Source organism: Setaria italica, chromosome IX (genome assembly GCF_000263155.2).
Source record: "Setaria italica strain Yugu1 chromosome IX, Setaria_italica_v2.0, whole genome shotgun sequence".
In the NCBI taxonomy this organism is placed as follows: Eukaryota; Viridiplantae; Streptophyta; class Magnoliopsida; order Poales; family Poaceae; genus Setaria; species Setaria italica.
The window spans coordinates 12,651,782-12,678,548 of record NC_028458.1 but is presented as its reverse complement, the minus strand read 5'-3'; the positions used below and the strand labels follow the sequence as shown (position 1 = coordinate 12,678,548).

General features: G+C 45.8%; 3 protein-coding genes across 3 annotated transcripts; 1 reads left to right on the top strand and 2 right to left on the bottom strand.

Annotated features, from left to right (window-relative positions):
- LOC101765796 (protein DETOXIFICATION 40) lies at positions 1–6,492 on the bottom strand. Its single transcript, XM_004982478.4, has 7 exons — positions 6,023–6,492; positions 3,419–4,050; positions 3,253–3,309; positions 2,916–3,154; positions 1,466–1,584; positions 1,302–1,388; positions 1–656 (listed from the first exon to the last, which is right to left on the bottom strand). Exons 1-7 carry the CDS (start codon positions 6,302–6,304, stop codon positions 573–575), a joined length of 1,500 nt encoding a protein of 499 aa, XP_004982535.1. The 5' UTR covers positions 6,305–6,492; the 3' UTR covers positions 1–572.
- A 6,957-nt stretch (positions 6,493–13,449) lies between these two features.
- LOC101773113 (putative disease resistance protein At3g14460) lies at positions 13,450–17,451 on the top strand. The gene has a single exon (XM_004986353.2). It carries the CDS (start codon positions 13,450–13,452, stop codon positions 17,191–17,193), a length of 3,744 nt encoding a protein of 1,247 aa, XP_004986410.1. The 3' UTR covers positions 17,194–17,451.
- Positions 17,452–18,974: 1,523 nt separating this feature from the next.
- LOC101765390 lies at positions 18,975–20,142 on the bottom strand. Its single transcript, XM_004982477.4, has 2 exons — positions 19,935–20,142; positions 18,975–19,557 (listed from the first exon to the last, which is right to left on the bottom strand). Exon 2 carries the CDS (start codon positions 19,547–19,549, stop codon positions 19,307–19,309), a length of 243 nt encoding a protein of 80 aa, XP_004982534.1. The 5' UTR covers positions 19,550–19,557; positions 19,935–20,142; the 3' UTR covers positions 18,975–19,306.
- Positions 20,143–26,767: the final 6,625 nt, after the last annotated feature.

Genomic DNA, 26,767 nt, shown 5'->3' with positions numbered 1-26,767 from the left:
TACATACAACTATTTTATTTATGTTATGTACACCATCTTGCTTCTCTACATTTTTTGAGCGGACACTTGTAATGTTCATCCATATGCACACACACACATCTCACCATTTCTTTTACCTACTGCACCGTTCCGATACTGCCATCACCTAACTCGACAAATGCACCAAGATATTGTTTCTTAGCCTATCCGGTGCACCATACCCAATCGAAAAATGCTGACTCGCATCGGAAAAATGTTCAGGAGTTAGAACACCCCAAACTACAAAGCTTCCGTCTAGCTATAGCACTCTTCCAACTACCTAGTTTGCTTCAGGGTCCATCCGATCATATACGATTTTGAAATTTTAAATTGTCGACTCCAGTGTAGGCCTCGAATTCTCTGACTCAACCATACAAGATACCTCGGTTCCTTTCTGCCTCACTAAATTAGTCACATGTGAGTACACTGCTTCTCAATGTATGCCATTTCTCAGCGCTTGATATCACTGATACTGTAAAAAAAAATCTAAACACTCCGGGGAAAGATTTGCAGGGTCCATCGTGCATGATTGATGATGGATAGTGAAGTTTCAGTTAATTGCCATTGCTGACCCCCGCAAGAAGGGGCTCCGTCTTCTTATCCTCCCATTTGTTCAACCTCTTCTGTGCTTCTTCTACCTAAAAGATTATCCAAGCAGAAAACACAGTACCAACAATAAAGTTAACTGTACATGTTGACGGAGGTAATATGTAACATGTATGCATAGATTGATAACTCATCTACAGTACTGCAAAGGAGTAAATTAAGGTTCTTCAATCACAAATTCACGACAAATTCACAATGTACCCAATCTGGTAAATTGCACCATCCAATGTTTTATGTCGGAACCATAAGTGATTGGATGATAGAAAAGAATCTTGTAGCCACACTTTCCTATATTGAAGGTACTAAAAGTTTGTGTTGTAAACCTAATGGGTTGCAAGTGGTGAGTTTTTACGATAACTCTTTTTTTTATACCTAATGGTCCTTCTAGGTCATCCAAACCTTTTAATCCAACATATAGATTGGCTAAAATAGCGTACCCACCACATAATTTTCCATAAAAGGGCCTGTAAGAGTCCTTGTACCTACTACATATGGGAGTAAAGGGTACTGCAAAATTTCTCCAACTAACAAATTTATGCTTACGCCACCCAAAAAGTTAATTAGTTCAGATCTTGGGACCGAAGGTAGCTTAAATTTGTAATTGTGGATAATGGACACCTGATACAAAATGGAAATGAAAATTTTATCTTTCTTCTGTAAATTTCAGTAATGGCTACCTCTTTGCTCCAATCAGTTCTCAAGGTGACCCACAACAAAATGGCCGTCTGCATGACAGTTCCTCCAATCATACCACCCCAAATACCCTGTCAGGACACAAGTGACGTCTTTAGAGTTGATAATATGGTACAAAGTAAAAACGTTATGTGTGTGGTTACATTACCTTTACACCAAGCTTGAAGACAAACCCGAGAAGGGCGCCAAGGGGAACACCAACTACGTAGTAACAGCCGATGTTCACGTAGGCTACGAATTGTTGCCATCCACACCCAACAGCGACACCTATGTTAATTATTCACTTGTTAGAAATGTTCAAATCGCCATCCATTTTCGATCAAAATATCATCAGTATGTCTGTGGTTACCAAGATGTTGTTGGTTTCTGCTCCACATTTGGCACTCAAAGTTAAATTAAGAATGAAAGAGATGGTAATCACTTGTCCACCACATGTTTATTAGACAATGGGTAAAGAAGGGTTTTTATGCTATGCTTATTACTACTCCCTCCATTCCAAATTAGAAGTCATTCCAACTTTCTTAGAGAGTCAAATCATTTTATGTTTGACCAAAATTATAGAGAGGATCACAAAAGTTTATGGCACCGAATAGATATATTATGAAAATATATTTAATGAAGAAACTAATGGTACTTTTATTTGATATCATGAATGTTAGTACTTTATTGTATAAATTTAGTCAAACTTGAGATGCTTTGAGCCTCCAAAAAAGTTGAAATGACTTATAATTTGAAACGAAGGGAGTACTAAATATCGACTACACAATAATTAAAGGAGGTGGATACACCGGGTCTACACATAAGACTCCGCATAGAGCCCCCCTCCTTACCCGCTCCCAGCCTCCCACGGGAAAAAAAACCCATCCCGTCATCTTCCTCCTCGCACCGCTCCTTCTCCGCCCGTGACTCCACAACGACGAATCATGCCTGCCCGCCCCACCCTGCCACCAGCTTCCCCATTGCCGGTGTCGGAGGCGACGCCGGCGAGAAACGCTCTCCCCTCCCCTCCCTCTCCCCTACCACCTCCACTTCTCCCTCCCGTTCCTCCCATGCTCTACTCTATTAGGATGAGCTCCCCCGCCTCTTCCGGCTCCGGCGCTGCCGCCGCTGGGCCTACAGCTCGCACCATAATCTGAGCAGAGCAATGAGCCCCCACAGCCGGCACTGCCCATCCACCATCCTCCACCATAATGATGGGACGGCGATGGCACCTTCCTGCCGTCCCGCCCACACATCGACACCATCGCCGGTCCGGCAACCTCCCCCGACCATTCCTTTAGACCCAACAGGAACAGACCACCTCCCCCTCCCCAACCTCAATCCCCAACCCCCGAAACCCTAACCCCTACCCCCAAGCCCGGCCCTAACACGAAGGTCACCGGAGTTCGAGCTCCGATTCGATTTGTTACTTCTTCAATTTGATTGTTACCTTCTTCGTTTTTCCCCTATTTTGGTCTTTATTTCTTTCCGACATATTCTTCCCTTCGAAAATAGGAGGGCTCTCAATTTAATCTAAATCGAGAGGCCTCTTTGTTTAGATTATGCGATAACTAAATTAAAATTTCATAACATTGCAAAAAAAGTATCTAAAATCTAACCTGACAGAACAGGCTGGATTCCATTGAGGATGATCGTGATGGCAAGCAGCGGGCAGAGGTCTGCCACGGCGTTTGAGACCACCTCACCCTCCGTGAACAAGTAGCTGACGTAGTTGCGCAGGCAGAGGATCACAATGCTAAGGATGATGGTGATTAGTGTAGAGACCGCAGTCACGACCCACACTGAAAAATATGCAGATTTTGGGTTGCCGGCACCAAGCTCATTGCTCACTCTGACACTGGAAAAAGGTTCAGACGTCAGGATCAACGTAAGTTAGAAACTCCCATACTCAACCCATGCATAAATTTTCAGCTGCAGTTTCGTTGAGACGCGAACCTCGCAGCGGCGTTGAATCCTACTGAAATCATAAACACCCACCCTGAAATAGTCATGCTGCAGATGACAAGAAGAAGTCAACACAAAAGTTGCTGACTTAATTTCTAGCTGGAGCTGTAAATCACAGGGGATATGGTAGAATGATGGGAAGAATAGTATTTCTCACCATACGGAGAGCGCATCCAAGGCGAGCTCAGGGTTCGGGAGCAACCCAGCAATGAGCACCAAGACCTGGAAGTACCAGGTCTCGAGGCAGAGCATCAATGCAGACGCGGCCGAGAGCTTGAGGAAGTCCCACAGGCCCGAGAACGCCTGGAAGCTGAACCCAGTCCAGGTGTGCCGGCACTTGGGGCTCATCACGATGTACGCGAACTGCGCGGCGACGATGACCCACCAGCTCATGCTGAGCGCCAGGGAGGCTCCCAGCAGCCCCAGGCCGGCCTTGTAGACGACGACCCAGCTCAGCAGCACGTGCAGCAGGAGCGTGCCGGTGGAGATGTAGGCGCTCGGGAGCACGATGCTCTGCGCCTGCATGAACTTCTGGATGGGGAAGTTGATGGCGTAGGCGAAGATCTGCGGGATCAGGCCGTAGACGAAGATGGACGCGGCGCGGGCGATCTCCGGTGACTGTCCCAGGAGCACCAGGATCGGCTCGGAGAAGGCGTAGATGACGGCTAGGGGGATTCCCGTGCCGCACAGGAGCACGGCGGAGCGTTGCAGGTAGATGCCCAGCATCTCGTACTTCTGGGCGCCGTAGGCCTGGCCGCAGAGTGTTTCCACCGCACTGCCCATGCCCAGCTGCAAATTGCAAATGATGCAGGGATGAAATGAACACTGAAATCTATGATTGTTCGTTCCATCAGGTGGTTAGAAAAGAAACATTCGGCTATTGATTTTGGGTGGCCCCTGACCCTGAATCACAAGGGATGAATTTAAACAGACTTGGGCCGACTCCATAATATTGTCAGTATTATAAGGCCCAAAAGCCAACTAAGCAAGCAAGCCGACGGAGATGCAGGCCCATGGGCACACCCCACACCAAGCAGCAACATGATTGTTTCTAGAGCTACAAATAAATCATCAACAGACAGTAGGCTTATTTTAAACAAGGTCCATTTGCAGACAGACTAATTATTTGATTGTGCGATGCGGATTTCGATGCAGGGTTTTTTTTAAGAAAAAACGAGGACCATGTGGAATAAATATCTGAACAAAATGTCAATTAAAAATTCAGAGAGGCATATAAATTCCGGTAATTATAGAATCATAGAATATGGAAATTATTTTGTAAAAAATACATGGCCGCGCCCGCGTGAGCACATATATATAATGTGCAGGTGTAATCATTTCTGCATCATCCTTTTTGTTCCGCTTGGAGAGAGAGTCAAGGGAAACCTCCAGATCCTAACGTTTGGTGCGCTACGAGGGGGCCGGCCACCGAGAGCCACTGGAAACATCGACGGCAACGTCCACGACGGTGACCGCCCCTGTGTTTTATCCCGCGGCCTGTATATGTATCGTCGTCGTCCTCCTCCTCCTCGTCGTCGTTACACGAGCGGCGCCGCCGGGTCTCTGACTCGGCAGCACGTTCGCTTTGCCTCGCCTCAACAATTCGTGATCTCAAAATCTGCCTCGTTCATCAGGCAAACAAAATTCGAGAGAGACCCTCTAGGAATTAACGAATTTCGGGAGGACGTTACGATGGAGCTAGAAGAAAAGAAGCCACGGCCGTGAGCCTGAGCCCATGACACACTGCCGGCGGACCGGCCCATGCTTGTAAGCATTGTACTGTACCGTAGCAGTAGCAGTCCAGCAGAGCGACAGGCCTCGTCAGCTGGTCAGCCCTCAGCTGGATCTGGATTGTTACGTGGCTGCCCCAGCAACCGCACACGCCTCGTCTCGTCGGCCGCCGGCCGGCCGGTTAGCGAGCGGGTGGTGCCGCTCTGCTGCTCGCTCGCCGGAGGTTGGGATAAGGAATCAGAGTTCTCTCAGCGGCCACGCACACGACTAGTTCTCGTAGCACTCCACAAGTCCACATACAGTCATACACTAGACTAAGACGAGAGCGAGAGGAACTCGTGCTCCGATAATAATACTCCTCCTTCAATTATTTTGGAGAGCCATCATCAGGGGTGTGCATGTTGGTCAAAAGTCAGAACCTAGCGTTGTCCTTATCTGGCGGCGTTCTGGATTTTTCCTGGACGAGAGCTAAAGCTAAACTTTACCAGAAGCACTTCGAATTTTAGCAGGGTACATCGGATGTTCGAACGCTGATCGAACATCCTGATCAGGAGAACTAAACATGAGTGTTAAAGCACATCGGATTTTAGCAAGGTACATCGGATGTTCGAATGCTAATTAGAAGAACTAAACATGAGCTAATTATAAAACTAATTGCACAGATGAAGCGAATCTATTAAGATTAATTAATCTATTATTAGCAAATAGTTACTGTAGCACGACGTTGTCAAATTATGGACTAATTAGGCTAGATTCGTCTCGCGAATTAGACTCCATCTGTGCAATTAGTTTTGTAATTAGACTAAGTTTAATACTCCCGTATCAAACATGATGTGACAGATGGTTAGCAGGGGTATCAAACATCCCTAACTCTTGTTAATGTGACAGACGACGTGCAAGCGGTTCGATCAGGAAAAAGAAATGTCCTGTTGTTTTCCTGGCCAATCCGGAAAAACAAAATGGCTATCCATGGTAAAGTCTAATCAGAACGCGAGATGGGAATCTGGAGAAGGGCGAGAGAGGGGCGCACCATGAGGCCGTAGGCGAACATCTGGATGCCCGTGTTCCCCAGCGAGGCGGCGGCGAGCTCGAGGTTGCCGAGGTGGCCGGAGAAGATCTGCGTGGACATGGACATGAGGTAGTTGATCATGTACATGACCACCGCCGGCGCCGCGAGCCGCGCCAGCAGCCGCAGCTCGATGCCGCCCGCCGCCCACGCGCGACGCGTCCACGGCGACGACGCGTCCGTCAGGATGCTCTCCAGCCGGCCCCCCGACCCACCGCCGTGCTCGTCCCCGCCTCCGCCGGCCATGGACGATGGCGGAGCCGCGGCTATGCCGCCGCTGCTGCTATAGGCGGCGGCCACAGACACGGAGCGCCTCGGCGAGCCGTTCTTGGGCGGCAGGGGTGTCTCGGATAGGCGAAGGCAACCGTGGGGTTATCGCTGCGGCCTTTGCTTTGCTGGGGCCAGGCGGGCGGCGAATTTATCGTCCGGGGCTGCCGCGCACTGTCGTCGAATGTTTGTATTTTTTGTGTGGATTATTATTGCGAGTTTTCCCATGAAACTTCCTTGTTTGAAGCTGAATAAAAATAGAAACTACCAGTAGTAGGTGCTCTGCTCACTGTGCGGTTTCGGCCAGTCGCTGGCTTCTCCGGGTAGTTGCGGAGGTGCATTAAAAATTCTAGCGGTGGTATGGACATGGCTGACACGCTGCAGGAGAAAAAACGCAACACGATGCATGGTTGTTACTTGCTTCTAGGACTAGGAGGCATTTCTGCATTTCGGGCAAGTCTTTGGTAAACAATCATATGCATAGTACTATTTTTGTAGAACAATGTTGATGTCATTAAATTCGTACTTACAAGATACTGGTCTTATACTTTTGTCAGTAGGAGTGAATAATTGTTGTGGGCCGTGCGCCATGACTTGGAGGCGCTTCGACCTCTTCCCACGCTCTTCACATGAGCTCTATCTCTCCCTGCTCGTGAGATAAACTGCCAAATCTAGTGGCAGCTGATGAGGCTCGAAATCCTGGCTTCACCGGTAAAGTTTTTCTAGACATGAGCAGTTGAGAAATTCTTGCATGTGGTGGACTCTTTAATCGCCACAAAGACACGCCCGCACTGACCTCAAGCCGACAGAGACATGCGTACTGACAGCGGCGGACGATCTCCGGTTGAAAACTGCTCCCCTGACGGGGCCTGCACGTAAAAGATACCTGGCGGAGCGCAGATGCAAATTCCACTCCGGTTTCTAGATTCTAGAAAGAGTACCGCCACATCATACACATAGTACTGTTTTGTAGAGCAATGTTGTTGTTGTGTCGTCCAATGTCAAAAGCAACAAATAGTTGGCGTTTCGCAATCTGTACAGAAAAGGCTGAAGAGATGTACAGAAAAAAGGGCGGGCCCGTCGTAGATTCGAATTTGAAAAAAAAGGTAAAGAGTATACTTTTGTATCACGTAAATGAAATACTAAGGGCGAGTTTGGCAGGGCTCCTCGCGTGGGGCTCCTCGTGCGGAGCCGGAGCCGGAGCCGCGGAGCCACTTTTTTGGGCTCCTCCATGCAGGCCTAAAACGGCTCCGGCTCCTCCCAAATGTGCCAAAAAATGGCTCCGCGGTCAATGCCGTTTGGTGCGGCTCCGGCTCCTCCGTGCTTCGGTAAGCGCCCGGAGCCGGAGCCGGAGCCCTGCCAAACTGACTGTAACAGAATAATTATTTTATCAAAAGCTTTGTTCTAAGAATATCCGTGCTGTTGTTTTTTTTAAAAAAAAATAGCTACTCTGTTGTTGTGACGATTTTGTTTCTCTCACAAAGCGGGCGATTTCTGGGCTGAAATGGAGCGCGCTCGAATACCGGAACCCATTCCGGACTAAGTGGGTTGGTCACCATTCTACTGTGTATAAACGGGCCGAATTGCCAAACAGCAAGTGTATGGCCAAGCCTAAGAAATGGTATAGTCATGCCAAGAAAGTTTAGGCCATTTGTACTCGCAAAATAAAAAAGTTTAGGCTATTTGGGCCCCAAGGCCCAAGCCTCCGCCAAATCTGTGAGTGCTCGTCTGAACTGCCTGCCCTGCGCCTAACTACTCTCGTCATCTCGTGCAGCGGTGCAGCCGAACAACCTGGCCTTGCTGAAATGGGCCCAGGCGCGTACGAACTCAAACACGGGCACACGGCCGCATGGGCAGCCCAACTATTGCAACTTTTCTCTTTTTGATAGTCCTATTTGAGTTGTGTGTCTTGTGTTTGACACAGCTGACTGTTCAACCTCTATAAAAATAATTGGTACAATGTATATGATGATATCGATACCGAGGTGCATGTATATGATAACGAGGAGTACATAATGACATGATTCATTAGATGATAATCAGAGTTCATTCTCCTTGATCATTGTGCTAGGATGAAATAGGTCTATCAAAAGGGAACAGTGGGAGTAATCTAATAAGTTGTAAAACATGCAAACAACCATACAAATTGGTCTCGAGAAAACATATTTCTTCTATGTTTTCTCGAGGAAAAAAATATGTGATGGTTGACACGAGCAAGACGGGACATGTGGCATCTGTCAATGTGGGCTGCACAAAGTTACATTTTGCAATAGGTGGGACATCGTGGCATCTATGAAGGTGGGGAAAAAATATTTTATGAATAGAAAAGGAAATTAAGAACATGTGCGAATGTATTTCTATGCAAATACACGCATGATAGGCTTAGAGGATGAGGATCGAGAGGTAGACGGAAATTTTAAAAAAAAAAAGTATGATAAAAGGTGTGATTTTAATCACGTGCCATAGGATTTCACGATGAACTAGCACAATCACGCATGCTTGCATGATCGTGCGTCCGCAAGATATATAGATCATCCACTAAAAATCCAAAATTCCAAATCCAACCAATTAACCGATCAAACGGCCACCACCTTGCGGTTGGCGTTCCTGGCCGGCTCCACCACCTCGTTGCGCGACGACCCGCAGGCCGACCCCATGCACCCTAGCAAGCCGCCGCTCTTCTTCCCCTGGCCGCCGCCGGCGGCGGCGGCCTTGGCCGCGCCGTCCTCCGCGAAGCTGACGCGCTTCTTGCTCCCTGTCGTCGTCACCCCTGCCGCCCCGGCGCCGCTGCTGCCAGTGGACGCGCTCCGCCGCCGCACCGGGGACGCCGCCTGGCTGCTGCCCGCCGTGCCCGCCGCGGAGGGCGACCGCACGGCGGGGAACTGGTGCGCCCGGAGCTGGCCGTCCAAGAACACCATGCTGGCGGGCGACGCCGAGCTGTAGCTCACCACGGCGCTGAACTCGAAGCTCGTGTCCGAGCAGGCCTCCGCCACCGCCGGCGCCGGCATCGGCGCGCTCTTCCGGCCCTGGCCATGGCTGCTCGAGCGCCGCGGCGCCAGGAGCTTGTCGTTGTCGACGACATGGCCGGCTTCCACGGCCATCATCAGGTCCTGCAGCGCCCGCGGCTTGCTCATGGCCGCCGCCGCAGCTTCTTTGAAACTACCGCTGCACACCTTTGGTCTTCTCTGCTACCTCTAGTGGCAAGTGCAGCTTGCTGCTGGCGCAACTGATGCTCGTGCCGAGCTGCCGCGAGCTGACGAGTGATTTAAATACGCCGTGGCGTCCATGTGGATCCAAAGATGTGCGAGGAACAAGCGGCAAGCGTGGTGATAACATCAACGAAGGTCAGGTGGCCGGGGGGCTCGGTATATCCGAAAGCGATGCGCTTGTCGAGTTCGTCGATCGGCTGCCGAGCGGGGTCACCTCGTCGCGGCAGGGACGGCGAGGATCGATCTCCCAGCTCGTCGTTTTCCATATCCACAAGCGCTAGACGATGCGCGGCGCCGGGGGTTCCGGGTTGTCGCTGGGAGAAGTGGCGGTGGCGCGGCCGGCCTATGCGGACGTCTATTGACATCGAGGATTTTGGACCCAATCACGCACATACGCCTGCTGTTTAGTGTATACTATTGTTTTGTGCGTAAGCTGACTGGGTTAGGATCGAAGCTTATTAATGTCAACAAAGCCAACAGTATTTTTTGTGCTCAGGATGGATGCTCTCAACTTAAGCCACCTCTGATTCAAAAAATAAAGGAAAATATTCTTAAGCGGCACCTGTTCTTTGATACGCGCTTCTTCGATTTCAAAGTGTAGCCTTAAGATTCACGCTAGTCAATAATTTTTAACTTTGCTAATCTACCTAAGTTGATTAGGTCTATTGTGGTAAAACTTATCCACCCGTATTCGAGCCTCCGACAATAAGCACATGTGGTCGTCCCAGTAAAAATCTGCTAGCCCGTTTTTTTTAGGCATTTATAGCGATGTGCATGCGTGTGTCTATATAGGTGAGCTTGCATACCTATACGTTAGTGTAACACCCCACTTTAAAGTCTGTTTACGGCTTAGCTGCTCACGTGGAATGAGCCCGCATACGTATAGTATCTCTCTTACACTTATGTTCTTGATTCGTGTAAAAGGATTAGCCCGGAGGTGCTATGTTTGGAATGACAAGGATTATAAGCTAGTCCTCACCCTCCCTCTAAACTTTTAATGTGGTACTAAATCCACCAACTACAACTATAATTGGGCCACTTGAGCCAACAACTTCAGCTATTATGGTATATTGTGCTGGGTAGTACATGTGTTTGGAAAAAAAATTACACTTGACCATCAATATAAAAAGAGTTATGCGGATTGACAGTGTAAGATATATTCTACTGAATTCATCATGAATAATTTTTTTTCAAAATATCTATTTCTTATCTTTACGAAATCTATGTTTAATAGAAATCACTGTTCAAAGTATTATCTCATATATTTATCAATCTCCTGAACAACCGAATGTAGTATGAATACACAACAGGTCATGGGCAATGTAGTATGAGTAAGCAACAGCGTGGCATTGAAGCCCTAAAATATTAGTCTCCATAGCCCAAAACTGTTATCGAGCGCCATCAGTAATAATGAATAAAAAGAACTTTATTAGATCCTGACCTAAGCAAAATAGGCCTAGCCCGGCCTGCCCGATAACTCTATTGGACCTGTGAATTTGGGCCCAAGTTAGGCTGGGCCGTGCACTATTTTCAGTGCGCGCTAGGATCGGGCTGTTAAACCTGAGCATTGGGGTGGGCTAACGGGCCTTTCGTTGGCCCTGTCCGAAAAGCTCAGGTCTAGATTCTCATCCACCGTCTCGCGAGTTCCACATCCAGAAATTGGTTTTAACGAAATGACCTTTGGAATTTAAATTCGATTACTACTTTGAAAATTCAGCAGAGCTTGGAAACATTAATTAAAACTAGGCGGATCGGCGCCTTGCGCGCCCGTTCCGAATTATTGTCTTGGGAAAAAAATCAGTTAAAACGGTGTTAGCTTCTGTTTACGAGGCAGAATGACAGGGACATAACATCTCTATTAAATTTGTTACAGTAACTTGAGATTTTCCCGCTCGATGAATGAGAAAAACATAATTTTTTACTCATAGAACCCACTCAATAGAACCGTAGGGAACACAACATAGAGATAAATATTTCTAGAAGGTACTCTTACAATATAAGATCTAACTGTCAATCTTTACAGTAACTTGAGACCTTCCATACTTGCTGAATGGAACGTATTAATTTTTTTAATCATGGAACCCACTCAATGAATCGTGAGTTCCACCTAAATAGTACATGGGTCTCACATAGACCCACCTGAACAGTATAGTAAGGAGCTTTAATATATTGGTGTATACTAACGAAATTGTAAATGAATTTTATAAAAATCAAACGAACCATTTGAAAGACTAACAAAACTTTTGGAAACAATGGGTCATCACCTGCTGGAGCGGGCACCATTCTCCAGCACTACGAAGCACATTGCCATAGGCGTTCAGCCTTCTCCTAATGGTGACCCCTTGGCTCCTGCGACCCTTCCTTCCCTCCCTGATGATTGCCCCCCTGCTTCTTTCAAAAGACCACACCAAAGCGACCCGCGTAGAGCGAATAATTTGTAATTCTAGTTGAATGTTTCTTAAACTTTTGAAATGAAAACTTCAACCGGGCGGAGGGAGAGAGGATTCAATTAAGGCCTCATTCGTTTCACCGGGATTGGATTCCTGCCAGGATTACTTCTAGGTCCGGTTTAAGTGATTCCACCCGTGTCACTCAATCTGGTCAGGATTCATTTCAGGGGTGAGGAGGTATGGTTTCAATCCGGGTCATCTAATGTAGAAGTATTCCAATCCAGGCCGATTTTCGTTCCAGGTCAGACTAAAACAAACAACACTTTCAATGCAAGTCTGGTTTCAAATCGGGCCACTTCAAACCATCCGGAATGGACCTCGTTCCGAGCAATCCGGTGAAAACGAATGAGGCCTAAAAATGAAAATCATAAGACAGCTGATGAGCTGATTGACCGCGACATGCGTCTTGGGGTACTAGGACCTCCATTTTGATAGGTGGGTTGCTTGCGGGTTAGCCGATTATCAGGTAGCTGCTGGTACATACTTCGTAGCTTAGGGCCTGTTTGGATACACACTCATAATCTTTAGGACTTCACTTTTAGTCCATTTTTAGGACTTGTGCATCCAAACATATCTCATAAAAGTGCATTCATAATGTTTAGGAGTGCTCTTTTCATTAGGAGGACCGAACCATCATAATGGGTCATTTTTCTCCTAAAAGTGGTCCCCAACCCATCATTTACCCCTCTTGCCCCTCCCCTTCTCTCTCCACGGCGCTAGAAACGGAGCAGGGGTGGAGTAATTAGGGGTACAAAAGTCATTTCCCCTCTAACATCCTAAAGATTATGATCCCATCCAAACAGCCCACTCATAAATTTTAGGACTACTAATTTCTAGCTCCTGTACTTTATGAGTGTCCTAAAGTTTATGAGGGTGTATCCAAACAGGCCATTAGAATTGTAAGTCATACCTCTTTAACTTTAACCATCAACTTATAAAAAATATGTAGATTGACAATACAAGATTATTGATGTTAGTAGACTGATTACGACCTACATGGGTAGGCAAAGTTTTATACAGACCGTGTCAGGGATGTAGTACGACGTACAAAATAGCCATTGTGTTTGAGCTCATTTCAACGGCTGTTTGTACAGTCCGGCTGTCAGATCAGCCCAACACTTTTTCCTTTTTCCCCCCTAATGGAAGGAACAGGCCAGCTAATGTTACCAACTTACCATGCTGGATCATGAACTTTGCAGTGTAAAATCATCCTCCAAGGCAGCCCAACAACCCATTTATGTGCACCTCCCAACTTTCAACTTGAAGATATTGTCCAAACTCTGGCGACCCTTTCGCCGCGCGTACGTGCACGCACGTCGTCCGGCCACCGGCGACTTTTCTTTCTCTCTGTTTTTTTTTTCCAGAACAGCTGCCTTTCCTCCATTTCTTACACAAAACCATTTCTTCCACCGATCTTCCACCACCCGAGCACTCCCGCCAAAGAACACATCACGCAACCACCCCAATGGCGCCGCCGCAGCCCGCCGGGACGATGCTACCGCTGCCGTCCACGGTGGGATGGTCGGCGTCCGGCTTCGTCGCCGCCGTGCTCGCCCGCCTCATCCGCAAGGGCCTCGAGCTGCTGTCCGAGCTCGACGAGGCCGCCGCGGGACACCTGCGCCGCCTCGAGGGCCTCCTCCCGTCCGTGTGGCGCGTGCTGGACGCCGCCGACGCCGGCGCCGTCGACCTCGGCGGGCGAGCCCTGCAGGAGCTGCTCGACGCCGCCTACGCCGCGGACGACGCCCTCGACGACGTCGAGCCCGCCGCCCCGGGCGTGGCGAGGGACGGCGCGGGCGCCGAGAAGGCGCGCCTGGCCGCCGCCGCCACCGCCGTGGCGCGGAAGCCGCGCAGCCCGCTCAGGTTCTTGCTCTGCTTCAGCCCGCCGAGAAATGCCGTTGCCGCAGCCGGCGGCCATGGCAAAAGCTCCAAGTCCAAGATCAGCGGCGTCGATCTGCACGGACTACGACAAGCGCTCGAGACCATGGCGCAAGCGGCGTACAGGTGCGCGTCCATGTACGAGCACGCCGCGCCGCAGAGGAACTACGCCACCGTCGTGTCGGGGCAGACGGAGGAAACCGAACAGGATGACATCTTCGGGAGAGAAGCCGAGGTGGAGCAGATCTTGCAGGATGTGAGGTTCGGCGAGGATCCGCACTACCGCCTAGGCATCGGCGTCCTTCCTGTCGCCGGTCACGCCGGCATCGGCAAGACGGCGCTCGTGCGGTTCATCTTCCACCACGAGGTCGCCAGGGCCGAGTTCGCCGTGCGGATGTGGGTGCACGTCTCTGGCGCGTTCCGGCTAAGGAGGCAGCTCATGGATCAGATGGTCCACGCGGTTGCCGGCCATGATCGTGACGACGGTGACGCCAGGGAGCTTCTGCACAAGGAGCTGACAGGCAAGAGGTTCCTGCTTGTGCTTGATGGCATCACCGACGTCGTCGAAGACCAGCGGGGGGATCTAATGGAGGTGCTGAAACCGGCGGCTAGGAGGAGCTTGATCATCGTGACAACTCGGTCTGAGACTGTTGCGACAGCAATCGGCACCATGCCGGTGTTAACCCTGGGCCCTCTAGGATCCGATGATTACTGGAAGATGTTCAAGCATTTCGCATTTGGCAGCACAGAGGATACCGAAGAATGCACTCTGTTGGGGGACGACTGGGATGACGTCGAGGAGGATGAGGAGGAGTTGTCACCAATGGAGCAAATTGCTTCAGAATTAGCGAAGAAGATGGCTGGCCTGCCGTTACCAGCACAGGCGATCGGGCGGGCGCTGTACTTCCGGAGGGACGATGAGGATCACTGGAGAAACGTGCTGGAAGACAAGCTGTGGGAGAGCCAAGATGTCTGCGGGATCTCACCGGCATTGTGGCTGAGCTATCGCCATCTCGATCCCCGCCTCAAGCAGTGTTTTGCATATTGTGCAGTCTTCTCAGATGACTATGTGTTCAGAAAGGAAGAATTGGTGAACATGTGGGTGTCACAGGGACTGATATACTCTGATCGTGAGGCCATGAGGCTGGAGGACATCGGCGGTGAGCTCTTTGATGAACTGGTTCATAGGTGCTTCTTTCAGCCTATTGGAAGTAACAGGTATGTCATCCACAGTTGGATGCAAGAGCTTGCACGAGCAGTTGCAACAAGCCGATTCTTCACTATCACTGAAAGCTCAGGAGATGTCCCACGGGAAGTTCGTCACCTGACGATCAGGACAAGTAACCTGTCCAAGCTGAAGAAGGATTTGGAGTTGCAGGTTTCGCCTTCCCCTGATCATCATTTCCTGTACCGAGTTCGCACAATTCTGTTCCACGCAGATCTCAGTGAATCGGATGATTTTCTGGATGTTTTGGCTCACATCTTCTCCATGACCAAGAGCATGAGAGTCCTTGGCCTGTCAGGCGCAAACATAACATATTTGCCTCCAGAGATCGGCCAACTCCAACACCTCCGTTATCTCAACTTGTCAGGAAACAAAATAATTGACATTCCAGAGACAGTATGCCAGCTTTACAACCTCCAAGTGTTGGATGTCCGCAGCAATTCTCCTTCTTTGCAACCTCCCAATGGCATTACAAGTTTGATTCACCTGAAGCATTTGTATGCAAGTGAGGTGTTCCTTTCAAGCACAGGTGACATGAAGGGTCTCTCGAATTTGCAACAATTGGATGTATTCTGTGTTGGTGGTAGCATGCACATCGACACCTTGCGACAAATGACTCAACTGCGAGGAAAACTTCACATCAGGGATCTCCGTCAGGTTGATGTTAGTGAGGTCAGCAAGGGCATGCTGAAGGGAATGCAGTACCTGAGTGCACTGCAGTTGTCATGGAGTAGCTGTGATGGCCAAACCAAAGAGATCTCAAAGGATGAAGAGTTGCTTGAGTGCTTGCAACCACATGACAACCTAAGGAGTCTGGAAATTATGGGGTATCGAGGCGTCAAATACCCATCTTGGATGACGAAGCCCTCTGGTTCCTTGTCGAATGTGACATCGATGTACTTAATTGACTGCATGAACTGTAAGACCCTGCCTCCTCTGCATGTACTGCCAAGCCTTGAGGTCCTGGAGATCAGAAGGATGCCTTCTATCACCAAAGTGAGTGCTATCCCTCAACGATCAGACCAAGAATCGTTTCTGAAGCTCAAGAGACTCATCTTTGAAGGCGCGCTGCATTGCACAGAATGGTTGACAGAAACCTCAAAATCAAGAAGTATGGCATTTCCATGTCTTTGTGAGCTCGAGATAAGGAGCTGCCCAAAGCTGACAACCTTTCCTGACCTTCCCCTTTCACTCACTATCATGATCATCGAGAATGTTGGTCTCGAGATGCTGCCAAGGATTATTGACAAGCAACCATCAGCAGAAGAAGCCTTGGAGGCAACATCAAAACATGGTAGATGGACATCAGGGCTCACCACATTACGAGTTCATCAGTGTCACAGGCTGAGGTCGCTAGCAACTAGCCTGCTTCAGCAGCAGCACCTCCTGAAGTCCCTTGAGTTTCTTTCAATCAAGAACTGTGACAATGTCATCTGTGACATCCCTGATGGGTTCAAAGATCTTACTGCGTTGAGGGATATCTCCCTGTATGACTGCCCCAAGATGCTCGTCGACAAGTTCCACACATCGGTGCGAACAATGGAGATCAGTGAATGCTTCGTTGTGCAGGGTGGATGGGTGGACGAGGATCCGATCCTCTTCTCGGTTTGGAACCTGAGAATAACAGGGTGCTCTCATGTAAGAAGTGATGAGGTCAGCAAAATAGAGCAGTTGGATTGGTTGAGCTCCCTGCTCAATGTGTACAACCTTCACCTGGAGAACACACTGATCCTAAGATTAAGCATGTTTGATCAGCTTCCTTCTCTTGAGATCCTAGAGATTGATGGATGTGACACATTCTTTGCTGATTCATCTGACTTTACATGGCTTGAGAGGCTGCAGGTCCTCAGCATTAGGAACTGTAGGGAAATGTCGAGGCTACCAGAGAACTTGTGCACGCTTCCTGTGTTGGAAGAACTGTGCGTGGAGAACTGTCCGGCTATTGAAGCATTGCCAGAGAACGGCCTGCCACCATCTCTAAAAAGACTTTCAATCTGCAACTGTGGTTCGCGGCTGATTGAGCGGTGTCGTGACGATGAACTTGACAGGCCAAAGATTGCAATCATCGGTGTAGTTTACATTGATGGACAATGCATTGGACCAAAATAAGTTGACATGTAATTTTTCTTTCAGATCATACATAGGCTGTCCATTGCTTCACACCTATGATTTGCCGTAAGTCTTTCCATCATACACAGAGAATGATTCCTGCAGTCCCCAGGCCGGTGATGAAAATGATACTATATGATCTGCTTTGCTGTACCTGAACATTAGTTCCTGTAGTACCCTTGGATTGCTCTTTGATGTACAAAAGAAAATCTTGATATAGAAATACTGCAGGCTTGCTGGGCCCAAAACAGAGTTTTACAGAGTAAGTCTTGTATATCAATTGCTACTGTTCTCAAAATATCATACATATATTGCCAACAAGCAGTAGGTTGGTATCCATCTTAGCTTCGGTTGAGTTGGTATACATAGAAAGTTATAATCCAGGAAAGCTGCCAGACATATTATTAAATAGTAAAGGACATTACTGAATGAAATGGAAATCTTCTCTTGCTTTTCATATAAATAACTGTCAAAACCACTGATTTGTTTTTTTATTAAGAATACCAACACTACAAAACACATGAGACGGAATTAGTGCAAGTTCAACAACGATGCCAAATCTACCAGCAAGTTCTAAATTTCGAAGTTCCTGTCACAGAGCTAACACGAACTTTGAATTGTTGATTTCAACACTGTAGGAATTAGATGCGTTCCACATTTTATTACTGACTTAGGCCTCGTTCGGTTCTCTCGGAACAGCTCGGAATGAGATTTATTCCACACGGATTGATTTGACCCGATTAAAATCCGACCTAACATAGACTAACACAGAATAACCGTTCTATTCGAACCGGAATAGAGCCAGCCTTGATTCTATTCCAGCCCGTATTTCAGCCCGTTTTGGTTATTCCAGCCTCTTAGCGACCCGGAATCAATCCTCATGTCTTAATCTCTGGAACGAAACCCTTGACATAACCGGATCCACTCATTCCCTTCAATGAACGAATCCGTTCCATAATTCAATCCTCAACAACCTAAGGTCTTAGGCAGAACACAGACCTCGGAAAGGCATTACCGACCTCATTCTTGCATTCAGAAAAGAAGCCAAAAACATATTAATGGCATTTTTGGAGAGGGAGAGTTGAGATCTAAACCGTAGGCTTTAATTCCAATCATAGGCCCTTGCTGACATCTGAAGCTGGAGAAAGGCAATTGCTGTATCACTGAGATTGGGATTGGTGCTGCTTATATGATTGACGGACGACGCGAACTCTGCACCCAGCACCCTAGGATGGCTGCGCCGCTTTGCAATGACCGGGCTTGAACAGCCGCTCCTCGCCCTGGATGGAGCTTAGCGCGTCGCCATGGGGACGAGCTCGCCGCCGTTAGCCGCTTTGCTTCTGTTGTGTTGTGTGGGCGACTATTGGCTTCAACTAATTTTGGGCCGATTGTTGGTTACTACACGATCAACTCAGACCAGGCCCACGGCGTCAATGATATGATGCTCCTTATTTAAACTGGGCCTGCAGGGTATACCTAATGAATGGTATCCCGATACGACGACTCGACGAGTATACAACCATCCAAATTTGGGATTCACCCCCTATTAAAATTATCCAACATACGACTTGTACTGCTCTCCTTGGATTCGAAACCAATATCCGAAAAATTACCAAATTTTGAATCTGATATTGAAAAAATCGTATGATTTTTAATTTGATATTATTAGAGGAGAAAATGTTGGGTACCCAAAAATTCACGCCCTGTGTCATGTTCTTTTATTCTCTTCTATGTAGATTCATGGACAAAGGGAAAGCTACTATGGTTGACGGCACATGCACTTTTACCGGAAGCAATGACATAGTTAAACATTCAAATTTAAAAATATTTAAAATTTAAGTACAAATTTGATTTTTCTTTTAGAAATTTGACATGGGGGGCGTGCATGTGCCCCCCCTCCTCCTCCGCCACTGACACTGACCGTAATCGATCTCTCATCTATATGCCTGAGAGAGCATGAACTGTGCAAAAATCATCTTGACTAGTCTAAAACCACTCAAAATCATAAGAAAGCCCGCTGGCTTACAAGCTCATCCAAACTAGCCATCCCAAAAGCAGAAAAGCCCACACGCAAGAGAAAATCTATTGCTCAGTACATGACCGCCGCATCAGCTCACTTGGATGCCCTCTTCTGGTACTGCTCCTTCACCCACTTGATGCCGCTGCTCGTCCCGGACTTGACCTTGCTCGCCCCCACCAGCGCCGCCGCCTTGGCCTTCACGAACCCCTCCGAAGCCGCCGCCTTCACGTTGCCGGCCACCGTCTTCTTGCTATCGTCCGCCTTGCCGTTGCTGCTCCCGTCGTCGCCGGAGCCCCACTGGTCCGCCCATGTTGGCGCGTCATCCTTGGAACCCATGGCAGGACCTGCAGCCAGAACAAGCAGAAATGAAAGACTGTTTAATTTGCATATATATCAGAGCAGATCAGTTAGATTATTCGGGATACCAGCAGAACTGTATTCTTTAGAATTCCTGGACTGTTGTCCCATTCCAATGGAACAGAACAGCAGAACGAAGACTCTCGTCTGCTAATAGATCGACAGAACAGTTCCTCGTAAAATCTTCTTCTTATTATTTTAGAAATGTTCCTACCATTTTCTTATACATCTAACAGAACGGAAGCAGGGAAAAACAGCTTATGGTAGGAACGTAGAGATGCAATTATATATGCAACGTCGAGAAATCTGACAAATTTTTTTCTTCAAAACAAAACAGATGATATATCTGACGAATTCAAGATACCTTTTCCTTCAGTAGACAATTTGCTTGGCTCTCCTTTTTGCAGCCTCTTGCTCCAAGGATAAGCAAGCAAGGGTGAGAGCTTCCCCTTTTCTTCTGCCTGCTCGTGTCTTGCAGGCTTGTCTTATATACACAGGTTGCAGGAGTAGAAATTTGGCTTTGCTTCACCAGTAGGAGATGGTGAAGATGCCATGCTTTGATTTCCTTTCAGGACAGAATATTTACTCCTCCTCTTTATGCCTTTTCCCCTAGTATGAATAGAACAAATTCATTGGATCCTCTGGACTCGTGAGCTGTCGGCCTGCTCTGTGCTGCCGTTCTGCCAGTGCCCCTGCACTATCATTGCAGAATGCAAGATCCAACTGTCCCTCTCTCTGCTGTTTCCAGTGTATCCAAGCCGGTGATGCCAGATGGGGACACCCTTTTGCCCCAACGGTAAAGAGGAAAGCAAAGAAGGGGCAAGAGAATTATCCAAGGTTCACCGAATGCCAATGGAAAATGGATTTACTAGCAAAGATATGCAACCATTTTACTACTTACTATACTTAATTTTTTCTCTTGGTAGTTGGTACACCTGCGAATCTCCTCAGGTCAGTCTCGGTAAGAAATTTCATGTTATTAAATTTTATACTACATCACAAATTGGACTTTAGTTCCGGTTGGACTTTAGTTCCGGTCAGAAAACCGCAAAGAGACTGGATTTCCAATTGGGACTAAAGGTTCCAGCTTTAGTCCCGATTATTCCACCTGGGACTAAAGACCATCTTTAGCCCCGGTTGCTCATGACTTGGCAAGGTAGTTATAAGGATAGAGGAGGGGGGAAGTTTTATCGTACGAGAGATGAGTTTCATCCCTATAAAAACCAACAGACACAATCTTGTTAACTGTGCACTGAGACTGGCCTCATAGTGCACTTGATGGAGGCGGTCTCACCACAACCTGGTGAAGTTGAAAAACTGCATAGAGTACGCACTCAACTTGGATGGAACCATCATCCCGGCTAACTGATAGGCCGATACGTGGGGCGGACAAAACACGAATCGCTTAGCCAGTTTCTGGGTTCAACCTTAGAATCTCACTGAAACATGGCATCACATACAAAGCAATAGAACCGATGAAAAGAGAAATAACAAAAAGAAATAGAAAAAAGGAAAGAAAGGGTGGCGACAACGGTGATGTCACATGATGGCGTTGCCTGAGGCCTTGAGGCGGAGGCCGTGCAAGCACTGCAAGGGTTGTGTGAAGTTGTTGCCTCAACGGCTAGGTGCCTTGATATGAACGTGAACTCGTCACAGCTTGTCACCATGGAGCTGGATGCCAACATCTGATGCATTCAAGGGTCGATCTCCACTCTTGACCCTTCCATGCTAAGCATGGCCGGCTTCTACGCTTGCTTGTGTCTCTAGTTTCTCAAAGAGACACTGAAGGGTCAGGACTTGCAAAGAAAGAATAAAGGGACACACACCAGCATTCTTTAAACGTTGAAGATTGTTGCAAAGTACCTTTCAAATCTATTGAAGGTGTATGGTTCAAAAGATATTCCAAAGTATTACAACCAGGATTTGAACTCCCCTTCTAGAGTCACAGTATCAAGATATTATATGCTTATTCAAGTAGGGTATTCATTGGATATTCACAATCACCACTGAAATGCTACCTCTAATAACAATTTAATTGACTAGTTGAAGGGAGTGTGTAAAGATTGGAAGGGAATTGTATCAAAGATGTGAGGTGCCATGCACACATAGTTAACCTAGTTGTAAAGTATGCACAGGAAGGACGTAACTCTATCAACAAAATAAGAATAACAGTTAAATTTGTGAGGTATTCACCATTAAGATTGAAGATTTTATGCTAAAAAAATATATTGAATCTTTACAAGAAGTATACAGATCTAGAGTAAATATCAAGGAAGTATTTTGTCCTTAGATCTAGAGACAAGATGCTACGTATCTTATGAAATGACCATGTTACGTAGAGGAGCAATTAGTCTCTAATATGCCATGCTTATAACAACTTAGCCAAATTTACATATTATAGACAGAAAGTTCCAGAGTGTAATAATAAACTATTATGAGAAATATGTTTGCCTGTTTTACTGCTTATTTCACTACGTTTGAAGAATAACTTTTTTATTAAAGCATGTCCAAATGCTACAACAATTGGATTTACAGGTTAATCAATTTGATGTTCTTGAAATTCATATTAATGTTAATAATGAACTGAACTAATTTATTTTCCTGTTTCTTTTCATTTATACATTCAAGAATTTGTGTTAAATTAAATTAATATTGGACTGAATAAATTCTACTTCACATTAAATGTTAGTGTTTCGCCTAGAAGTTAATAGGTATGGTTCCGACATAATAATCTAAAAATATTTGAGAATATCGAGTTGCTCCATTTGAGAAAATATTTATACAAAAACTATTTGCAGGCAAAAGAACAAAAAAAGATGCAATGCAAAAAAATATCGACAAAGCAAAACTAAGGCCTGTCCAAGGGTATGTAGATCCAACTCTAGCATGCAAACAATGGTAGCTATTCCGTGTGTAAACTTAAAGTTGCTCTAGGTCAATCCAACCCAGTCAATTATTTAACCCGCTGCAAACCCATGCAAACCATACTCAAGTGGGACCAATTCACGTGCAAATAGGTTGGGTTGCTAACCGCCTAAAACTGCAGAACCCAGCCCATGAACATGGCTAGCTGATATGCTTGTAAACTTGTTACTAGATACTAGTAGGTTTGCTAAATCTTAGTGGAATACTACTATCTTGGTAGCCATGGTGGGTTTGTGCAGGACCTTCTGGAAAGGTAGAAAATTATTTTCTTTCAAAGTAAGTCGCACCACAGTAAATATCAATTTTTTTTGCTCTATGTTACTAGGTAGATTTTTTGTCCATTTGGAAGAGGATCTTACTAGGTTGAGAAGAGTTTGATGTTGTAAATGCAAATATTGCAAGATAGATTATGATGATGTTTTTGGTATTCTTGTGGTTATACCTTTTATGGAGTCCTCTTTTTTTTTTTAAAAAAAACTCCCTCCATATAATTGTATCTGACACCAGTAATTCAAATTAGAAGGACTAAAAATGTTTGATGCTAGTTGTACAGGGAAAAGTTGTTTCTCATTTTCCCCTTCGGTTGAGCGTTTGCTCCCATCTGCCTCCGCCATCGCTGTTTGTGACTTCTCCCTCAACTTCCGCCGTTGCCGTCCATGCCTCCCACCACCAAATATGTTGTGCTACCCCTATCTAAGCCGCTATGAACACAGTGCCTAGAGGCTGAAGTCGAAGCTGCTGCCGCCATCATCTTCCTCTTGAAGCCCCAACCTCTCCTTGCTATGAGCTTCGCCACCTCGAGCTCCTCATCCCGTTCAAGGTTTCAGTTCATAGACTGCTCTTCGACTGTCCCTTGTAGTGCAATGCTGTGCTCAGGCACATCCAGAGCCACTGCCACATCCGCATCAGTTCATGTAAGAATCTCATGCTTCTCGATCGGTGTTACTGGGAGGAAGGACATTTTCATTTCCCGAGAGGAACTAGATACTCCCTTCACACCTCTGCCACAGTAGTACCCATGTCATCCAACACCATTATTAACTTGTTCGCCCCACCAGTACGACACCAAGGCCGTGGTGGAGGGAGTGACAGTAGGAGGAGTTCAGTCAGGGAGGCAAAGGGAGTAGTGGCTGGCATGATGAGGCTCATATGGTGGGATGGGGCAGCGAATAGGCGTTTGTGATGAACGACAATGAGCCAAGATGAATGAACGAAGGGCAAAAGATTAGTTACATGCTTTCCTTAATTTCATCGATCTGGTTGGAGATGTCTAAAACATAATGGTACGGAGGGAGTACCTAGATTTCTATGTTTTCTCAAGTAATATCTATTCGAAAGTTTTCAAATTATTTTAAATTTTTATGGGTCAATTTAAAAGTTGTTTGAATCTATTGGAGAGTTTTTCCAAAATGGATTATAAAGTTTTCATATACCAATCTCAAATTTACAAGAATTAATTTAATTTTTTTACCTTGAAATTTATATCAATCAATTTGAAAGACTTCTAGAGTCCATCTGGAAATTAGATGGAGTCAGCGTAAGCAAAAAGGAGATGGGAAGGACGAAGATGCTTACACTACTATGTAATTCATGAATTCTATGTTCCAAACTAACATTGCTAAAATATATTGACCTCTGGCATTATGTGATCGGTTGGTATCAGTTATCCATTTGCCTCCCCTCCAAAGGTTGGTGTTGCAGAAAACAACCGATAATGGATCTTGGTGCTACGCTCTTATCTTTGGTTGGGCTCTCCCACCCATGAGTCCCATCACTAGCTAGACTACTGTACTTGGATATGTAGTTATAACTTGCCTCTAGATCTTGCCTCAAAATCCTACCACCAGACATAATAGACACTCGACAGACATAATAGACACTCGACAGCCAGTTCTTCCATGAATCCCGCTGCTGCCTCCATTGTCCTGCATTGGTGGTGGCACCATAGCTGTAGAGGAGACCTGTTCCCCTCCTCTTATTTTCTCACTTGCTTGATCCAATATATCAAATTTGTTTCATTGAATTCACCATGGAATATATTTTGACGGTGCATATATTTGGTATTAAAGATGTTATATTTTTCGATAAATTTGGTCAAAGTTGGATAAGTTTGACTTAGGACAAACCAAATGTGACATGTAAAAAGAGCCGGAGGGAGTAACAGTCATTGGATCTATACTAAGCTTTCTAAAAAATACCCACCTCTATCATTTAAAAAGTCTAAATTAACCTTTGTATCTAAACTACTCACCTCTGCCATTATAAAAAAATAAAGTAACCTCATAATATTCATCTAATTATTTACTTATGCCATTATAAACATACCAAAAGTAATCATATATTTGCATCTAAGTTATCCACTTATGCCATTATTAAAAATAACCTGAAGTGAATGAGTTTCTTGTAGTGAATGAAGCCTCCATTAGTCTTTTGCTTGTGGTGCAAGGAATGAGAAGGAAGGCAGTCTCTCGATGGCACATGTATGGGTTGGGGAACAAAGGTCAAAGCTTTCATTGGGTTCCTCTCCTTAGGGTTGATGTATGGATCTAGGAGAGAGAGAGAGAGGACGTGTAGCCATGAGATTTTCTCAAGTCCGGTCCAGTAGGTCACAATGAGTTTGCTCACTGCTGGCCTCGGAGATAACATGGCAATGACTATATCTCTATTATTTTTTTCAAGAATCCTAAACCCTAACTCTAGCATTGGTTTCAAAGAAAAACGAGAAAAGGTAGTAGCAGATTTTCACCATTAGTTACAATGAACTGCTTGTAATATTTATATACCATTGTTGGTTCCAAATAAATGGTCATGATATGCCGGCAGTGGAGTCCTTTTTTTTGGCAATGTGTTAGGTCACTTTTTCTACTGTTTGGTGTGTGAAGGTGTTCTTTTGGGGTACTCTTGGCAGTAGCATGTGCTATAATATTTCCTAGAGGATGATGGTCAGTAAAACGATGCCGACTTAGTTTCTATAATAGAATTCGAGGAATCTTTTTGGATAAAAAATAACTCCATCACTAGGCTAGTTCAATAGCTAAAGCTTCAATATGGTCAAGAGCTAACTAGTAAAAATGAGTAAGAGTAGCGGCGCAAGAAAATGGCATCAATGTATTGTCTCTCAATTTTTTCCACTCTCAAACCAAATAGATATAATTATTATATAATATGCGATGGAGTTTGACATAGTATTTAAAACTAATTGTGATTTCTGTGGTGAAAATCAGTTTGAGAGAGTGTTCACGAACTATAAGTCTCGAGGAGCAGTCTCTTGTTGTCACATATTGTCAAAATTGGTGGCAAGCAACAAGGTTTATTGAGATGAAATAGGTCGAGATAATAGGTTGTATTAATTTTTACAACACTCCGCACTGCAGCTCGGATATGTTCTACTAGGGCTTCATTGAAAAGACGGCATTGTGTTTGAGGTTCACATAACAACAAATCTATCTGGGAGGTTTTTTTCCCGAGAATATGAAAATTCTATCTTTTTTCTTGAGAGAGGATTTTTTCTTGCGGCTTTTTTGGGTAGAGGGTAGAGATTGTAGTGTTCTGTCTGACTAAGCGGTGGTGCTTGTGATATCTACTTTTGTGGTCTTATTGTGTTTAGGCAGGTTTCTTAGGATGGTCCTAACCTTGTACTATATGCCCTGAATACATTGTGGTCTTTCCAGATTGAGTATGAATGAATCATTTGGTGAAAATAAAATAGGGTTGCAACTCTGATTCCCTTTGCCAATATCTTTGTTCTACAGTACTTTAGTAATAAAGTTAAGCACTAATGCATACATGCAAATTTCTGTATCCTTCACTACAGTAAATTAAATCAAGCACATTGATTCCCGTCAAATAAAAGAATACACTCGTTCAAATTTTTGGCGAAATTTCACAAATTTCGCTGGTGACTGAATAAAATTATTTTTGGTAAACTATTTTGGAAATTTAAATTAGAATATGATTATATAGGTTGGATAAATCATTGGAGAACGAATGGCAACTTCTAACCCCTCCCTTGTACCTAGGAGGTTGTCGTTCTATTCCTAACATGAGTTTCATGAATTTCGGTGATTTCGATGGAGACTGAAAAAAAATCATAAGACGAAATTGGAATCCTGACAGTGACTTTCTTGGCATCAAAGGTTTTGTTTTGATGTGAATAGGAGGGGCAATCCCCTACTGATTATAGTATATTAAAAAGGAAGAAGTATGTACAACCACTAAAAAACAAAAGAAGAAAAACCCAAAGAAAACCAACATGAAAAACTAAGAGACAGC